Source organism: Thermobia domestica, chromosome 18 (assembly GCF_964235325.1).
Source record: "Thermobia domestica chromosome 18, izTheDome1.hap1.1, whole genome shotgun sequence".
NCBI classification, from domain to species: Eukaryota; Metazoa; Arthropoda; class Insecta; order Zygentoma; family Lepismatidae; genus Thermobia; species Thermobia domestica.
This window is the reverse complement of record NC_137471.1, coordinates 133,092,914-133,109,159: the sequence shown is the minus strand read 5'-3', so window position 1 is coordinate 133,109,159 and position 16,246 is coordinate 133,092,914. Positions and strand designations below refer to the sequence as shown.

Below are 16,246 nucleotides of genomic sequence, written 5' to 3'. Positions count from 1 at the left end.
ATCAATTGAAGAGGCCTTTGATATTCACGTGCTCATGAGAATATCTGAATCAATTAGAGAGACCTTCGTCTTTCACGAGCTCAAGAGAACTTCTCAATCAATTAGAGAGCCCTTTGTCTTTCACGTCCTCCAGAGAACATCCCGATCAATTAGAGACGCCTTCGTCTTTCACGAGCTCAAGAGAGCTTCTCAATCAATTAGATAGCCCTTTGTCTTTCACGTCCTCCAGAGAACATCTCAATCAATTAGAGAGGCCTTCGTCTTTCACGAGCTCAAGAGAACATCTCAATCAATTAGAGAGGCCTTTGTTTTTCACGTCCTCCAGACAAGGGCGCCCATATTATGGTTTCAAAGGGGAGGCAAGTATAAATGACGTTTCAAAAATAGTTTCAAATTTTGCTGTAACTAATGTAAAAATTCTATTGGATTTTCGATATTGTGAAGTACAATTTCCTCTAAGGAGGCGAGCGCCCCACCTTGTTCTCCCCTGATGGGCGCCCTTGCCTCCAGAGAACATCTCGATCAATTAGAGAGGCCTTCGTCTTTCACGAGCTCAAGAGAACATCTCAATCAATTAGAGAGGCCTTTGTTTTTCACGTCCTCCAGACAAGGGCGCCCATATTATGGTTTCAAAGGGGAGGCAAGTATAAATGACGTTTCAAAAATAGTTTCAAATTTTGCTGTAACTAATGTAAAAATTCTATTGGATTTTCGATATTGTGAAGTACAATTTCCTCTAAGGAGGCGAGCGCCCCACCTTGTTCTCCCCTGATGGGCGCCCTTGCCTCCAGAGAACATCTCGATCAATTAGAGAGGCCTTCGTCTTTTACGAGCTCAAGAGAACATCTCAATCAACTAGAGAGGTCTTTGTCTTTTACGTGCTAATGAGAGCATCTCAATCAATTAGAAAAGACTTTGTCTTTCACGTGCTCATATGAAAATCTCAATCAATTAGAGAGGCCTTTGCTGTTCATTTGCTCAGGTGAGTATGCTGTTCGAGACTTTGTTTCATTGTTCTCTGTTTTCTGGTTGTACTGCATCCCGGCTTGACTGTCCTGTTGTCTGACTAGAGTAGGTAATGAATTTAGCATCAAGCTTCGAGCACCTTTACGGGTTTCTACAGGTTGGGTGAACTGCATTTGAACGAAGGTAGAATGATCCAATAAATCCTTTTTTCCATTGGGATCGAACCTGAGTCGTCAGGTAGATAAAGCAGCCTATTTCTGATTACGCCAACGCGGTTATACGAAGAAGGTAGGAATATATAACATACAGATTGAAAAAATAAACGCTCTGCATTGTAGCAAATGTCTTCTTATTTCAGAATTTTAAAAACTTTTTATTTACATTTTTAAATACGTTTTTTAAATAAACATTTTAGAGTGTATCTACTACGACTGGCTACACTGTAACAACTGCTGAAGCCAGCAAGTGGCAATTGTGTGTAGATTTTAGTAGCGAGTATGTTGGGCATTGCATGAAGAATTCACGAATTTATGTTCCGAATTTTGTGAGTTACACTAATTTTAGTGAGCTGGTTTTCTTTGTTCGTTATGGATAATAAAGTGGAGCAGAGAGTAGTCATTAAGTTTTGTGAAAAACTTGGCAAAACATCCATGGAGACCGTGAACATGATTTGAACATCTTGCAACAATGATGCTGTTTCCGGAGCGAACATTTTCGTGTGGGAAGCGGTCACGGACGACCTTAGACCTGACCATCTGGTAACCGTTCGAACTGACGAAAATGTTGAAAAAGTGCGGGAAAAGATGGCTGAAAATCGTTGTTAGTCTCTGTGGATTGCGGAGGCCTTGCACATTGGTAAGGATACTGTTCGAAAGATCGTGGAACAAGATCTACATAAGAAGAAGATCTGTTCCAGATTTGTGCCCCGCAGTCTGACAGCAGAACAAAAAGAAGATGGGGTGTCTAGTGTTAGGAGTGGGTTCATCTGGCTGAGAATGTCCCAGAATAGTTTAAGAAAGTCATAACTGGTGATAAATCACTCTTCCACGTTGAAAGGCAAACACTCTGACTCAATTTTGAACATCCAAAGGGCTGTGACGGAGGAACTCAACACTGTCGAGCAAGATGACTTCCAGAAAGGAATCCAACAGCCATCCAGAAGAACTATACAGCCGAGCAATTTCCTGTATACAACAAGGAGGATCATATATTGAAGATTAGCAGCCAATCAAGGCGATTCTCTTGTGTGTTTTTCTGATAATGCCAGTCTTAAAATTTGGTAGACACACTGTGTATTTGAGTGTTCGTCATACTCAACTTTCCCGTATGTAAGTGGTGGAAATACTATAATCTCTCTATGTATAAAGGAAGAAGTCGACTGACTGATTGGCTCATCAACGCCTAAACCAAACTGCTTAAGGTAGAAACTTGAAATTTTCAAAGTAGCTATATATGGAGTGGCCAAAAATTATGTATAAATGTTTCAAAGGCTGCGGTAAAGAAACTAGCAACATCACTTGTACATAAAATTGAAAATAGACACATTATTCTGATCCTTTTTTTTTTTACAAGAATTTTAATCTCTGTTTCCCATGGCATATCCACCAATGCACCATGCAAATCGATAAATGCCTAGAGACGAAGAGCAACGTTGTCACAAACAGCTTGACAGACCCAAACTGGAACCCTGTGGAACTCTTCTGTGATAGCTTCCTGTATCTCGCCCAAATTGGGTATGTAATCTTGGCACACTTTGTTCTTTAAAACAACCCCAAACGAAAAAGTCAGGTGGTGCCAATTTCGGGAGATTGAGCTGGCCACTCCACAGACCCACATTGACTGACCCATTGGTTCGGGAATGTTACGTTCAGCCACTCTCGCACTGGTCTGACACTAACGGTTCTAAGTCCAATGACCGTTATGTTCCCTCTCAGGCTACACAGTGTTGCCCTATCAAAACTTTTTGTCCAAAATTACAAATACTGCAGTCAAACATTATAAATATAATTATGGGACACCCTGTAGGATTAGTAACGTAAGGTACCACTTAGAAAGAATTTGTTGAAGTTTGCCGCGAAAAATGGAAATAGAGGTTGCAATTATTATCAATATAAGAACATATCCATATCTCGGAATCCTTTAAGGTTAAAAATATATCAAATTTAGTATTTGGACTAATTTAAAATAATACTTAAATACATGTTTAAGCATTTTTTGACGATTGACTTAGAACAATCAATAGAGAAGAGAAGGAATAGGGTTTTCCACTAAGACGCCTATAGAAGGCGTCCAAATTTCGTACGGGCCTTTGAGTTTAGACGAATTCTTTGTGAAAAAGTGCGGAAGGAAGAACGGAACATGTCCGCAGTAACACGTGGAAGCATTTGCTAGTCAATGACAAAAGTATGAGCAAAATTTATTGTAGGTAGTGGTAATAGAATTTGTACAAGTCACCTAGAGCCGAAACTTTGAAAGGAATTAGTTATGAGTCTAATCAATCTGTCGACTAAAAGTAAAAAAATCGTGTTGTTATTCAGTTCAAAATCTTTTATCCTTGCGAATTCTGTCGATGAATTTGAAGCTTAAAATATATAAAACGATAATCATGCCTGTTGTGCTGTATGGTTGAAAAACATGGCCGCTTTCTATGAGGAAAGAACGTAGGTTGAAAGTGTTTGAGAACAAGATCCTAAGACAAATATTCGGACCTAAGAGAAACGGGAATGGGGAATAGTGGAAACTTCACAACTAGGAACTACATAATTTATACGGTTTACAAAACATTGTTAGGATCGTCAAATGTAGGAGGCTCAGGCAGTCAGGTCATGTAGCCAGAATGAAAGAAAATAGGAACGCTTTCAAAGTTTTATCTGGAAGTCCAATCGGAAAACGTCCATTAGGAAGACCTAGACGCAAATGGAAAGGCAATATTAAGACGAATCTTCCAGAAATAGGAATTCAAACTAGAAACTGGATCCAGTTGAGTAAGGACAGAAATCAATGGAGAACTCTTATAAACGCGGCATTGATCCTCCGGGTTTCATTGACAATAGAGTTAGTTAGTTTGTCAAATCAGTTTCCTTTCAAGATTGTTCCAAACTAAATATTATTTAGAAACAAATTCTAAACTTGAATTGAATATTTTAAGTTGAAAAATCTTTGTTATTACGTTGAAAGTGTAATTACAACAGAAAAAGTGCGGAGAAATAGAAGACAACAATTACTGAATATATACAAGATATACGTTTTGTGATCGCTTATAATTTGAAACTTTCGTCTTTTTGTGTAATCGAAACAATAAGATTGGAATTTTGCCAGTGTTTTAACTGTAACAAAGGAAGAGAGTATTACGTGGAAATGTTTTGGCACGTTCCCACTGAACAGGAATCGATGAGTGGACTGAACTGGTTGCCAATTTTTCCAGTTTCTAGAAAGTGTACGAAAAGTCGATCAAAGTAAGGAAAGTAATATCTTTAAACACTTGGCAACGTATGAGGTGAGTACTTTTCTTTATATACATTGTTTTTTAAAGTACTTCGAAGTAAGATCTTTACTACTTTACTATTGAAAGAGAGAATGGTTCATTTTTTATATTTTAGCTACAAGTCAAGCACTATAAAGTCAGATATGGATATTAAAGTTTTCATATGTATACTGTATATTCGTATTTGGTTCTATTCATACAATTTATTGTTGCAGAAAATCTTGCTTTAAGATTTTATTGCCAATACATACACGGAGAATTCTTGATTACCTAGTTTTGTGGATTAATTATGCTGCTTTCCAATGTTTAAAACTTTACATATATTTTGTGGTGTTAAAACTATTGGATACTTAGCAGACAGGTTGAGACAAAACCATACAAGGAAAATGTCTGTAGATATGTAAAATAGGAGAATGGTTAAAACGTTTGCAGTGATCTACCAGTGATCAGCATCAAATCAAGTAAATTGTGCTTAGTTATTACGCTGTCTGCTAGTGACACTATTCCCGCAAAATGATACCATTGCCAATTATTATGACAATTTTATGAATATAACCATCAATTTATTGGCAATTACATATTTTAACTTCAAGAATGAGAACGTTAACCACAAATTCACAAATTACGAAACAATTCTGCGTTTCTTAAAGTGTTGTCTTGGCGCCGAGACACAACCCTGTAATAAAGGACAACCTCGCCAACTACGGTATGTATACACACCCTAATTATAATTGCTTAAGACTAAGTTTCTGTGAAGCAATGACTCTATTTAGTACTGAGTATTATTGCTATTACTAGAGGCGTCGACTTATATATAGCCTGTCTCAAAAATGATTTTAACTAATTATTAAATGCCTCATGATTTCTTAAATTCTAAAATTTCCAGATACATCAATGGGACTGAGCGGCACATCGGATAGGAACCATTGAGTTAAAGACTATATTAACCACGTGAACACACTCTACTATCAAAACAAACACCTTCTTGAAATATTCTTTTAATTATTTCGAATAGTTTACTGTAATTTGCTTTAATTTCGATTGTTTTCATTTGATATATCTAGGTAGAATGCAAGATGCCTAAAATCAATATGAAGACTGTGATTTTGCATTCATTCTTCAGACATTTTTTTTTAATTTTGGGATGGTCTTTTCCAAGGTCTTTTTTCCTTCTTGTCTTGTTTTATTACCGAAAACAGTTAATACATAATAACACAAAATTATCACCAAAAATAACTGAATTCTACCGTTCAAGATATAACTACGAAAGCCTAGTATTCAATATTTTTTTATGTTATAAGTTCACTAAAGTTCTTAGAAAATGTCAGAATTTTATATATACCTACCTGAAATATCTGAATTTTCAGATCTACAGGATTAAATATCTTGTAACAAGAAAATTGCTGTAAAGTTTGTTCCTACTGAATCCATGATGGAAACCTATTTGAAACCTTTGTTGACCATAGCAAATTCAGTAAATTGAGAGCAAATATTTGCTGCCCTTACTTTAGTATTGAAGATATGATTCGTTATTTACCGAAAATTAAAAAAAAAATCAACTAAACTAATAGCAGCTCTTCAAGTAATAGTAGTATCAAAATAAATATAACAAACAATACGAAAGCAAAGCTTATGTACAAAGAAATTGGTTATAACGAACTAAAAGACGCACAAGGGTAAATACAAATAATAAGCGTGGTGTTATCATAGATTGAAGAAAATTTTAACGTGTCAAGTACTGTTTGTTGGATATGCATATTTCATATGAAAAGCGAAGGAAGTTCTTGTCTTACGCTTTTTTAACACTTATATTACATGTAATGTGAACTAGCATAAGAATATTTTACTGAAAAAAACTTCAAAGCAGTGTGTATTCATCTTAAATCATGCACTTTCATAACGACATCTGTATGCACATCAGATATATAAATAAATATTATGATTTGGTAACTTCTACTTTTATACAGCAAATGTTAAGTAAAACTAAACTTAGCTTTACAAAACATGATAATTGAATAGTAAATTAAAGTTAACTATGTGTTGCAAACAGGTGTTTATAAATAGAATAAAGCAAAGTAAAGTTTAATTTGTAAGCGTTGAAAGAGCTCTTTGTGAACGAAATACAAGCACTTCATTACTCCAAAAAATCGAATTAAAATGATACACTATATTTTCTTAGTCTAGATCAACTTGCATAACATATGGGATACTTCTTTTAGAAAGTTAAATGGCAACAATATATTTATATATATATAAGCTTAAAGAAAGGCTGTTTCCAATGTGGCAACTGCGCACACTCACCTCGGCAACAGCGCAGCTGACGTCATCACATCTACGCGCTTTGGTTTTGAAGAGGGATATTCTCTCCCTCCCTACACTCCTCTTTCGAATGGTCCTGCAATGCATTACATGGTTTATCCTATAACCATTCCAGTTGTTTGGTTTTTTTGACGTAAAAATAATAATAGTAATAATAATAATAATAATATCTGCAAATATGGTATAATCCTCTGCATCAACAGGAGTTTTCATAGTTCTGTATTATTATACTTAAAAAAAAAAGAAAATAAATTTCACGACAGTGCAAGTGCTCTCCTTTCCCATATGTGATAACTTTCTTCAGCAAAAGTGAAATGGTAAACAAGATGCAGCATGTTTTGCCCAGTGGAATGAATTAAGCAGGAAACCATTTTTAATACATTATTAGTAAGGAAGTAATACTTTATTGCATTGGAAATAATACACCATGAAAGAAGATTTTGATGAACAATTCGATCATAATTTGTAAAAGGGGCAGACTACTAAAAATGATACAAAAGCTAATCATTTTTGTTTTTGAACTGTTTTTCGTAAGCAAAAAGAGATAATGAAGTGCAACTAACCACAATAATAAGTAATGTTATTCTATACCCGAAAACATGAATCAAGGTTGCCATCCATAGAAATTACAGTGTGAGCAGAATATGAATTACCGAAAAATCTAGGTTAAAGTGGCGACTAGAAAACTGAACTCAACGGTAACTGATGACTTATCACACTATCTTGGTTTCTTGTTAATTACTTTCTAAATAATATTTGTATTAAGATTGTATTAAGATTAAGTTATTAAAATTACACTTTCTGTTTATTACAAAATATATACAAATATTATTTAAAAAGTAATTAACAAGGAACAAAGCCAGTATTATAAGTCATCAAATACATATGACTTCATTTTTCTAATCACTATTTATCCTAGATTTTTGGGTAATTCATATTCTTGTCACACTGTAATTTCTATGGATGGCAACATTGAAAATCCTTCCGATTCGTATTTTCGGGTGTGGAATAACATTTAACTCTATCCATTAGGACTCCGGAACTCGCTAAAGGAATAATTAACACTTCTGGCCAGAGTACGTACACACTTATTTATTAAAACTAAAATACAGTGTAACAGTTTTGATAACTTAACGTTACTCTGATTTTAGTTTTAGTAAATAAATGTATATACTTGGGTCAAAACTGTTAATTATTCCTTTGGATTAACATTAACTATTATTGTAGTAAGTTACATTTCATTATCTCTTTTCACTTACGAAAAACGAGCAAAAGAAAAATGGTTAGCTTTGGTATTATTTTTAGTAGTTCGATATCTTAAGTGAATTTATCACAATAATGTTGTGAACAAATTTAAATACACTTTTTAAAATACTTTTAGAATATGTTTTTAACTTTTGTACCGTGTCAATGAGCTAATTATTTAAATTTTACAAAAACCTGAAACATAAACAAATCATGTATTACTTACTTATTATTTTATTATTTGCAATTTATTAATTGGATTGTTAATATGTATAAAATATTCGAAAATTAAACTGAATTACAAAAAATTAGTTTTAAGATCTTGACTAATCATTTTTAACCTATTCGAATACTTAGTTTATGTCGTCTTAGTATAAATTAAAAGTAATATAGATTATTAAATGCAATAAGGAATATAAACAGAGTTGTATTATATTATTACAAAATTAACAATTTAGAATATACTTACATGTATAATGTAGATAGTAACTTTAGCTATGTCACTATATGAATTCCTTTAAGTATTTATAATTTATAAGGAATTTTCAGCCATCTTCTTCCCGTTAAATAACTATTTTACTGTATAAATAGGAAATCAGGCACCAAAAATTATCCCATGTCAGAAGAAATCATATTTTATTTTAGATAAAATTTATTATATTCTTTGCTGTTAAAACTATACTTTTTAAATTATTCTAAATGTACTCACTATTAACAGTGGTTTCCTGCTTTTCTTCTTAAAGTGCTTTGTCATAATATTGGCTAGTTATTTACAAGGCGTGAAATACCGCGTATATGAAACTCTTTTATTTTAACAGCGGAAGCTGCTGCAGTGAAATTTGTTTATAATCTCGTGCAGTGTTTTATATCCCGCCAATTTCTATTTTTTGTTCAAAAAAAGGGCCAGAAAAGTAAATATTTAAAAATATAACAAAATTTGAGTGTTAAATAAGTGATTTGTGTTTTTTTTTAAAAAATAGTGAAATATGACAGACAAATCAAGAGTTAGAGAAAGACAAGGACAACACATGTTGAGAAATTGTTAATTGCTTTTGGCGCCGGAAATAAAGAAGTGATTATATTAGCAGAATTGTTCATGCAGCGAGTGGCTATAGGATAAATAAAACCAAGGGTAAAAAAGAAAAAGGAAATCCTGTTATTGAAATATTTTCCAATAAAGTTTCAAAAACAAAATTAAGCTTTTCAAATGTCCTGTATTACTGAAGAACAGTTGAACTCAAAACAGGGCAAAAATAACCAATATATAATGAGAAATAAGAAATCTTATACCTTTTGTGACACTAAAATAAGATTAACCATTCATATTTCAAATGGGCGACGCAAAGTTAGACCAAACCAATTTAACTTAAACGAATTTGCTATATTGTGGTTCTTTCCTTTTTCATTTTTATCCTACGAAAAGTCAGTATCGCATTGCAGTAATTCATTTGAGTACAATTATTATTATATTCGGACCAGGGTTTAATTAGATGTACTCAAATGAATTTTGTGTTAAGTTTTCCAAATTAGCAGATCTAAAGATAATGTTAAGTATGGTTATAGAACACTAAAAAGTGAAGCATCAAGAGACGATCACATGTAGTGTAGTAGTATTTTTTAGTACTATGTAAAAAAAAGACATCACACCAACACACACAAAAAATTAGAGAAAAGAATATTTTCAAGTACAAAAATTGCATTTGCCGATTTTATTTTTCCTCACGCTTAAGGGAGCGATTGGAAAACATCTTTTAGTTCCCTCGATGATTTTCTTTTTTAAGTAACGTTAAGTGCTAAAAGATATGGTTGTGACAGACATCTAAGGGGAAGAAAGAAGAAGATACAGAAGACAGAGAAGATAAGGATTTCTAAGAATATAATACAATATTTATTAAGTGAGCATGCAACACAGTGCAATGGCGGGAAATATAGCATTTCTAGTACTGATATAGCCAAAGCAGAGACTACTTTATTGTGATGAAGAGGATTTCTAACATAAAGTACCTACTCTTTACTTATTTCAGACTACTATAAATATACTTATCACTTATTCACCATTTTGAGCGTTTATAATTAGTAATACTGCAAATATTGTTTCCAAATTTTCAACATTTAAAATTTTCCGAAGTCAATAAACAAGTAATTTTCGATCCATTCAAACTATTTATCTGTCAGCTCATAAGTCCATGAAAATGATTCATGAGTGATATGACTAATATATATTCCTGATCGAATTACTTTCGCACTATCAGAAAGTTAACTTTGAACTTTTATCAAAATCAAAATAGCACATTATCGACTATAATTTATATCTAATATCCAGTAGGGAATATAATTTTAAAAAGGAATATATTCTATAATTGTATAAAATGATGAATTAATGTTTTTATAATACATAATAGAATACGATATTTTAACTTTTTAATATTATAAAATATTATAACAAGTTTATATTTCTATCAATGTAGAATATATTTTTGTCGATGATAAAATAAAATATTAAATATATATATCTATAGTACGTACACTATAATATATCAGCAAGTATGCAGATTGTTAAATCTAGACGTTGCGATTGGCAGCACATTTTGCTTGTATAGTAAATGTGTGGGGAATATATAGTCATAGTTGGAAAAATTTTGGAAAGAATCTTTTAGGTTGACCATGAAGATGACAGGATATAAGGATGAATGTTAAAGTAGTGAGCAACAGTAACTTTGTAATAGGATTGATTTAGCACAGGACAGGATACACTGAAGGAATTTTGTTTCTATGTGTAAAAAGTTAGGTTTCTTAGTATTAGTTTTAAGCAAATTACAAAGTGAATTAACTCCATATAGTATATAACTAGCGAAAGAATCCAATAAAATAAAGAGTTGATACTTTATTCAAATCCTTTTTATTTACAGAAATATATATATAATTGAATTCATGTAATTTTCGTATCACAGGCGAAGCTTAAAAGGGAAAGAGAATACAATCTGAAAGGAATAATAATGGCAATTCGCAAAGTGCATGCATTACTATTGATGCAAATACACTACTTAAAGTTAAGGTAGGATGAAATCCACTATGAGAGGCTAAACAGAATAAGTTTGAACGGTTTGAAATTTTAAGAGACCTCGCTTATAGAATTAGAATTTGCAAGATGCTTTATAAGACTAGTATGTGGGTTTCATCCTGAACATTGACTACAATACTGAAAACATTCCCCTAACAGAAGAAATAGCCTGTTGTACAGAAGCATATTGGTCGTATTATGATGTACTGAAAAGGAAGTATATTATATATTACACAAGTATAAAATTTACTACATAACTTGAAATTGTCGAGAATATCATTAAAGCATTTAATAGAATTGTCGTGACAAAATTTATAAGAAACTAGCTTCGGGCTGAATTTCGCTTATCCACAAGTTTAAATTATTTATAGCAATTATTTCTCTGTAAATCTATTACAGTTGCTCCTAACATTTTATTAGTAACAAATTGAAATATTACAATCACGTAAATTACTAACATTCAACACTTAGGAAAATGTATTTATCGTTAGTACCAAAAGTAATTAAAAGTTATGAAGAAATCAGAAAGAACAATACAACTTTAAGATCGATATACAAGTGTGACTAGTTCCTCGCTAATTCAAGTTCGATCTAAGTCTGACTACATTTCTTTCATTTAAGCATTTATTAAATTAGTTAAAATTTATTGCAAAGTTCATTTGAAAGAAAAAACAACATGCACTACATTTAAGATTCAAGTTACATTTGCTTAGTAACTTTGAGTTTATAGTAATGATTTAATAAGAATTTTCCGTGTCAAGACGGATGTTCTAAAAGTTACTACTCCTGCCTAATATATATAAATTTGAGGGTAAATGCAAATACTACCTTTGAAGTGCAAAAGCAACATTCGAACTCACTAGGCAATTCATCTACTTTCTCGTTTTTGTTGTCTTTTTTGCTGTCTTCCTACAAAGAAAAAGTGAGAGAAAAGCACACAATTCAATTCAATGTCTCCGTTAGCATACTGTCATTGCAGTTCATTATTTGTTGCTAGTGACTGCATGTTTAGTATATAGTATTAATTATGTATTTGTCGTATTATACGATCAATTGAACATTAAAATAAGTTAAATATTAAGAATATGAAAAAGGTCATATTTCTCTCTCTTCATACGAATTTCTATAACTTACACTGTTGAAATATTGTCCCAAAGCAATACTGATACGAAGCTAATTCTATATTATAATTCTATTGATAATATTTTTATGTTTTACTAATTCATAGTTTTAGACTATAATATTTTGTTTTGAAACTTAATCTCTTCGAACTAATGGTGATTAGATTGATAAGTTATGAATTTACAAGAACAGTGACCTACAATCAAATCTAGAATAATGACTATTATTTTGTTCAACGTACGCTGTGGTTTCTCAACCTGGGGGTCGCGAAGATAAGCAGAAGAGATGAATATAATTAGAATCTAATACCGGAAAATATTTTTAAGTATTATTTTGAATTTTGTTCTGATAGGCATATTCCTGTCTCTGCATAGTGTAGAGTGTGTTTTCTAGGTATTCTGCATAGTGCAGCAATTCTACACTATTTTTTCTTTTCTTTCTTATTTTTTCGTCAGTGTTCTCCGTCAGTATCCGTATCACTAGGTTTATAGGTTGCTTAAAAATATATAAGTAAAACAAATGAGAATTTACTATTTTTTCAGCCCTGTGATATTGAAGTAAACACAGAGCCAAAACACTAATCCACAATAGTTGTGTTGCATTTGTTGATAAATGAACAAGGGACAAATTATTCTGTCCGTAATAAAAGGGATTGCTTTTGTTCAGAATCCTTTGTTGTTCTTTATAGAATTGTACACGTATGTGTGTGAGCGAACAGTTTTTTCCCAGCATGCTGGCCATAATGAAGGTAGAATTTTGATGTGGAATTTTATTTGTTTCCTAAATTTTTAATGTAAACAAGTTGTTTTTAACAGTTTTTGGTGATACTGAACATATACACAACAATGTACCAAATTCACAACAATATGAGGTATCTCAAAGTCTCAAGGTAACTTTTTTTTAAACAACTGTCCAAGTTTTTTTAAACCAAAATTAGAAATCACTTTGGTATGGTTTGGTATGACAAATCATATGACCCAAAAGAAAGGGAGTTATAAACTTAAGTTTTGAAATGGCCTCCATTCTGAAACAGTATGGCGGTTCGGATTCGATATTTGTAATATGAATGAGCTGACCAAATTTGGTTTTAATCCATTCGCTTTTAGTGAAGTTACTGTATCCACTATATACAAGAAATGGATTCTACTATTATAGAAGTAGATGGATATCGTGAGATCTCCACATTAGGAATATTAAAAATCTCACCCAAGCTTATTACAAACCAGAAATTATAAGGGGGTCGCTTTTAAGCAGATGTGATAAAATGGCAATCGTGATAGGAATTAGATTGAGAACCACTGAAATAGAGTAAATTAAGGATAGATTGTTCTTGATAATTAAGAGTTATCACTTTCCACTTTTCATACTATCACATTTACTTTGTAGATTCCTCTTTAACTTTAGTTTCATCTTTTGAGTGTTGAAATTTCGTACTAAAACGAAATGTTGGATCGATATCTTACGTGTTCCTAAAGTTAATAAGAGACTACCATATGTTGCATTGTCTCATTTCCACATATAAATACGTTAATTAAATATAATAAAAATTTTTAAATTGATGATATTCAGACTAAGTTCATAGTCATGTGAATAACAGCAGCAATCCAGGAATTATTTTCATGAATTTTTAATGGAAATATATATATTTCATACTTGTTTATTACGGGAAATGTTGACACTAGCACTAATAATTATAAAATATTTAAATAATTATGTTATTTAGTTTATAAGCTACGTATATATGATTATTTTTGTGTAATGGTGTAGATAATATTATAGTATAAAAGTTTGATAACATATTTCAAAACACCAATGTTATATTTTCTGCATTTGCTTTCCAATATGTTTCTAATCAAGATCTTGATTAATGCGATGTTTCTACTATTTGCAATGAACCTCCATGACTAGCAGCTAAGCAAGACACAGATTGAAAGACAAAATAGTAAGAATACGTAAATATAATTTACATTTTATAATAAAAAATTACAATATTGTGCTTCCCAAAGTAACACGAAAAATATAATTTGTGAAATTTTAAAATAGTACAACACATTTAACACATTACACCATACAAGATATACAATTACTTGTCCAAAAGAAATTAGGTAGTGCCATAGACACAGAGAAACACTGAATACAAAGAAAGCTAAGATAATCTGTGCTTTGTGAATGACAGATAGAAACATTATGTGAAGAGAGAGAAAGAACAAGGATTAGTGCATGAGGTAATGAAGTCTTGATATATTTCAAATGCCATGAAGGTTAGTTTTGATAGCAAATTTTATTAAATATTATTTCTTTTATATTCCTTTCAGATTTATACCTTGTATTCCTTACTTTATAAATAATTTTAAAATCTGTTTCAAAGATTGAACTTATTGTACACTATGTGTAAAGTGCACTAGAAATGATGAGTTATGTAGAAGTAATTACTTCTGAAATAAATAATTATTGCATGTACAATATTTACAGCAATGCAAATTATGTATCCAGATATATATATATATATATATATATATATATATATATATATATATATATATATATATATATTTATATATATATAAATGAGTTCTTTAGTATATTTCATCTACCGAAACATTCAAGGAATCAAATTGACCATACTTCTCGATGTCGTCCTTTTAGCAACGAATTTTGTACGTAGGTTACTTCATATGAAAATTTAACAATCACAAGTGTTCTACATAATTAAAAATATAAACAAAGTAATTTTTCAGTAAGACTATTACCTCATACACGGTCATTTAGACAAATTCCATCAAGTTCGTTCAACAAACTACTAACAGTTTAACAATTTGTCTATTATAATGTGAACAAAGTCAAATATGAACTACTATGACGAATTACATTTAATATAGGTAGCTAAAAAAGATAATTTTGAATTCAAATAAGAAAACAAGAACAGATAGACAAATTTGCAATGAATTATGTATGTGTGTGAAGTATACATACAATGTTTCCTTTACGGCTTACCGGGGTGTGATATCCGGGCGACCTGGAAACGACCTGGTCCTCTTGCTGCTGTGCCCCACTCACAGGAATGTCCAACAGATGCGGCGAGGCAGGGTTGATGACGCCTGAGGGAAGACTAGGAGCTTGTGAGTTGCTCCGCTTGTTTTTGCCATAGAAGGACGAGTGATCATGATTCTTGTAACAGCCAGTACCAGTCTGGCTAGTATTGCGAGGACCACTGCTATCTTCTCCCGTGCTGTTACCGTCGGCCTGAGAGATGTTGTGACCTGGACAAAGGAATCGGAAAGAACCATAGTTTCGTTAGGGGGGCCATGGGGGGTACTAGAGAAGGAAATTTACCAGGAGGGAAGTTTACCTAAAATAAAAACTAATTTATCGTTTTTAATTTTTTGACTCATTTGTAAATTTTCGCCTGCAGTTGGACGTTTTGATGAACGTCTTCAGAACGACACTACCTTCATTTTGCCCTGCTGCTTCGTGCCAACTACCCAGGATGAACTATAGACATGGTTGCACTGTGCATTGGATCAAGACACGGACCACTACGACAGGCTTAAATATTCGAGCCCAAATCTACCTACACAAACAAACACAATCAAAGCTTTAATGCTAATGAAAAAATAATGTAAAAGTAATGATTTGAATCTGTAACACTATATGTATCTGTTGCTTTGATAATAAAGAAAAGAGCTTTTGTTAGTTTGTAAGTTATTCTTGTTATTTGGTTAATTATGCATGTAAGTACAAGCCTGGACACATTCTATAAAAATAGCTAAACATTGATCATAAAAGAACACACACATACACAATAACAGCTTCTAAATGTAAATATTTATTTACATAATCGTAATGGACATACATAATATAAGTAAGTGAATTATGGTATAAACAGGATGATTCTGAATTATCGTGTGAAACTTCGGAACGCGATTCTGACAATAGATGGAATTTAAAAATAACTAAGAAGTATGAATCGATAGAGGTTTCTTTTAGTCAAACAGCTGGAGCTTCAGAACAACTGGGTACATCAGTGGTGGTTTCAAATCTATTAACAT

General features: G+C 32.1%; 1 protein-coding gene across 6 annotated transcripts in view; it reads right to left on the bottom strand.

Annotated features, from left to right (window-relative positions):
- The window catches only part of Shab (potassium voltage-gated channel shaker cognate b), a 534,267-nt gene that overhangs the window by 115,010 nt on the left and 403,011 nt on the right, over positions 1–16,246 (bottom strand). For 3 of the 6 annotated variants that reach the window (XM_081746248.1, XM_081746247.1, XM_081746252.1), the window contains 2 exons: positions 15,192–15,457; positions 11,904–11,984 (listed from right to left, as the gene is read on the bottom strand). In XM_081746248.1, coding sequence (XP_081602374.1) covers positions 11,904–11,984; positions 15,192–15,457 — 347 coding nt within the window. The remainder of the gene's footprint in view (positions 1–11,903; positions 11,985–15,191; positions 15,458–16,246) is intronic. The other 3 variants (XM_081746250.1, XM_081746249.1, XM_081746251.1) reach the window with 3 other exon arrangements.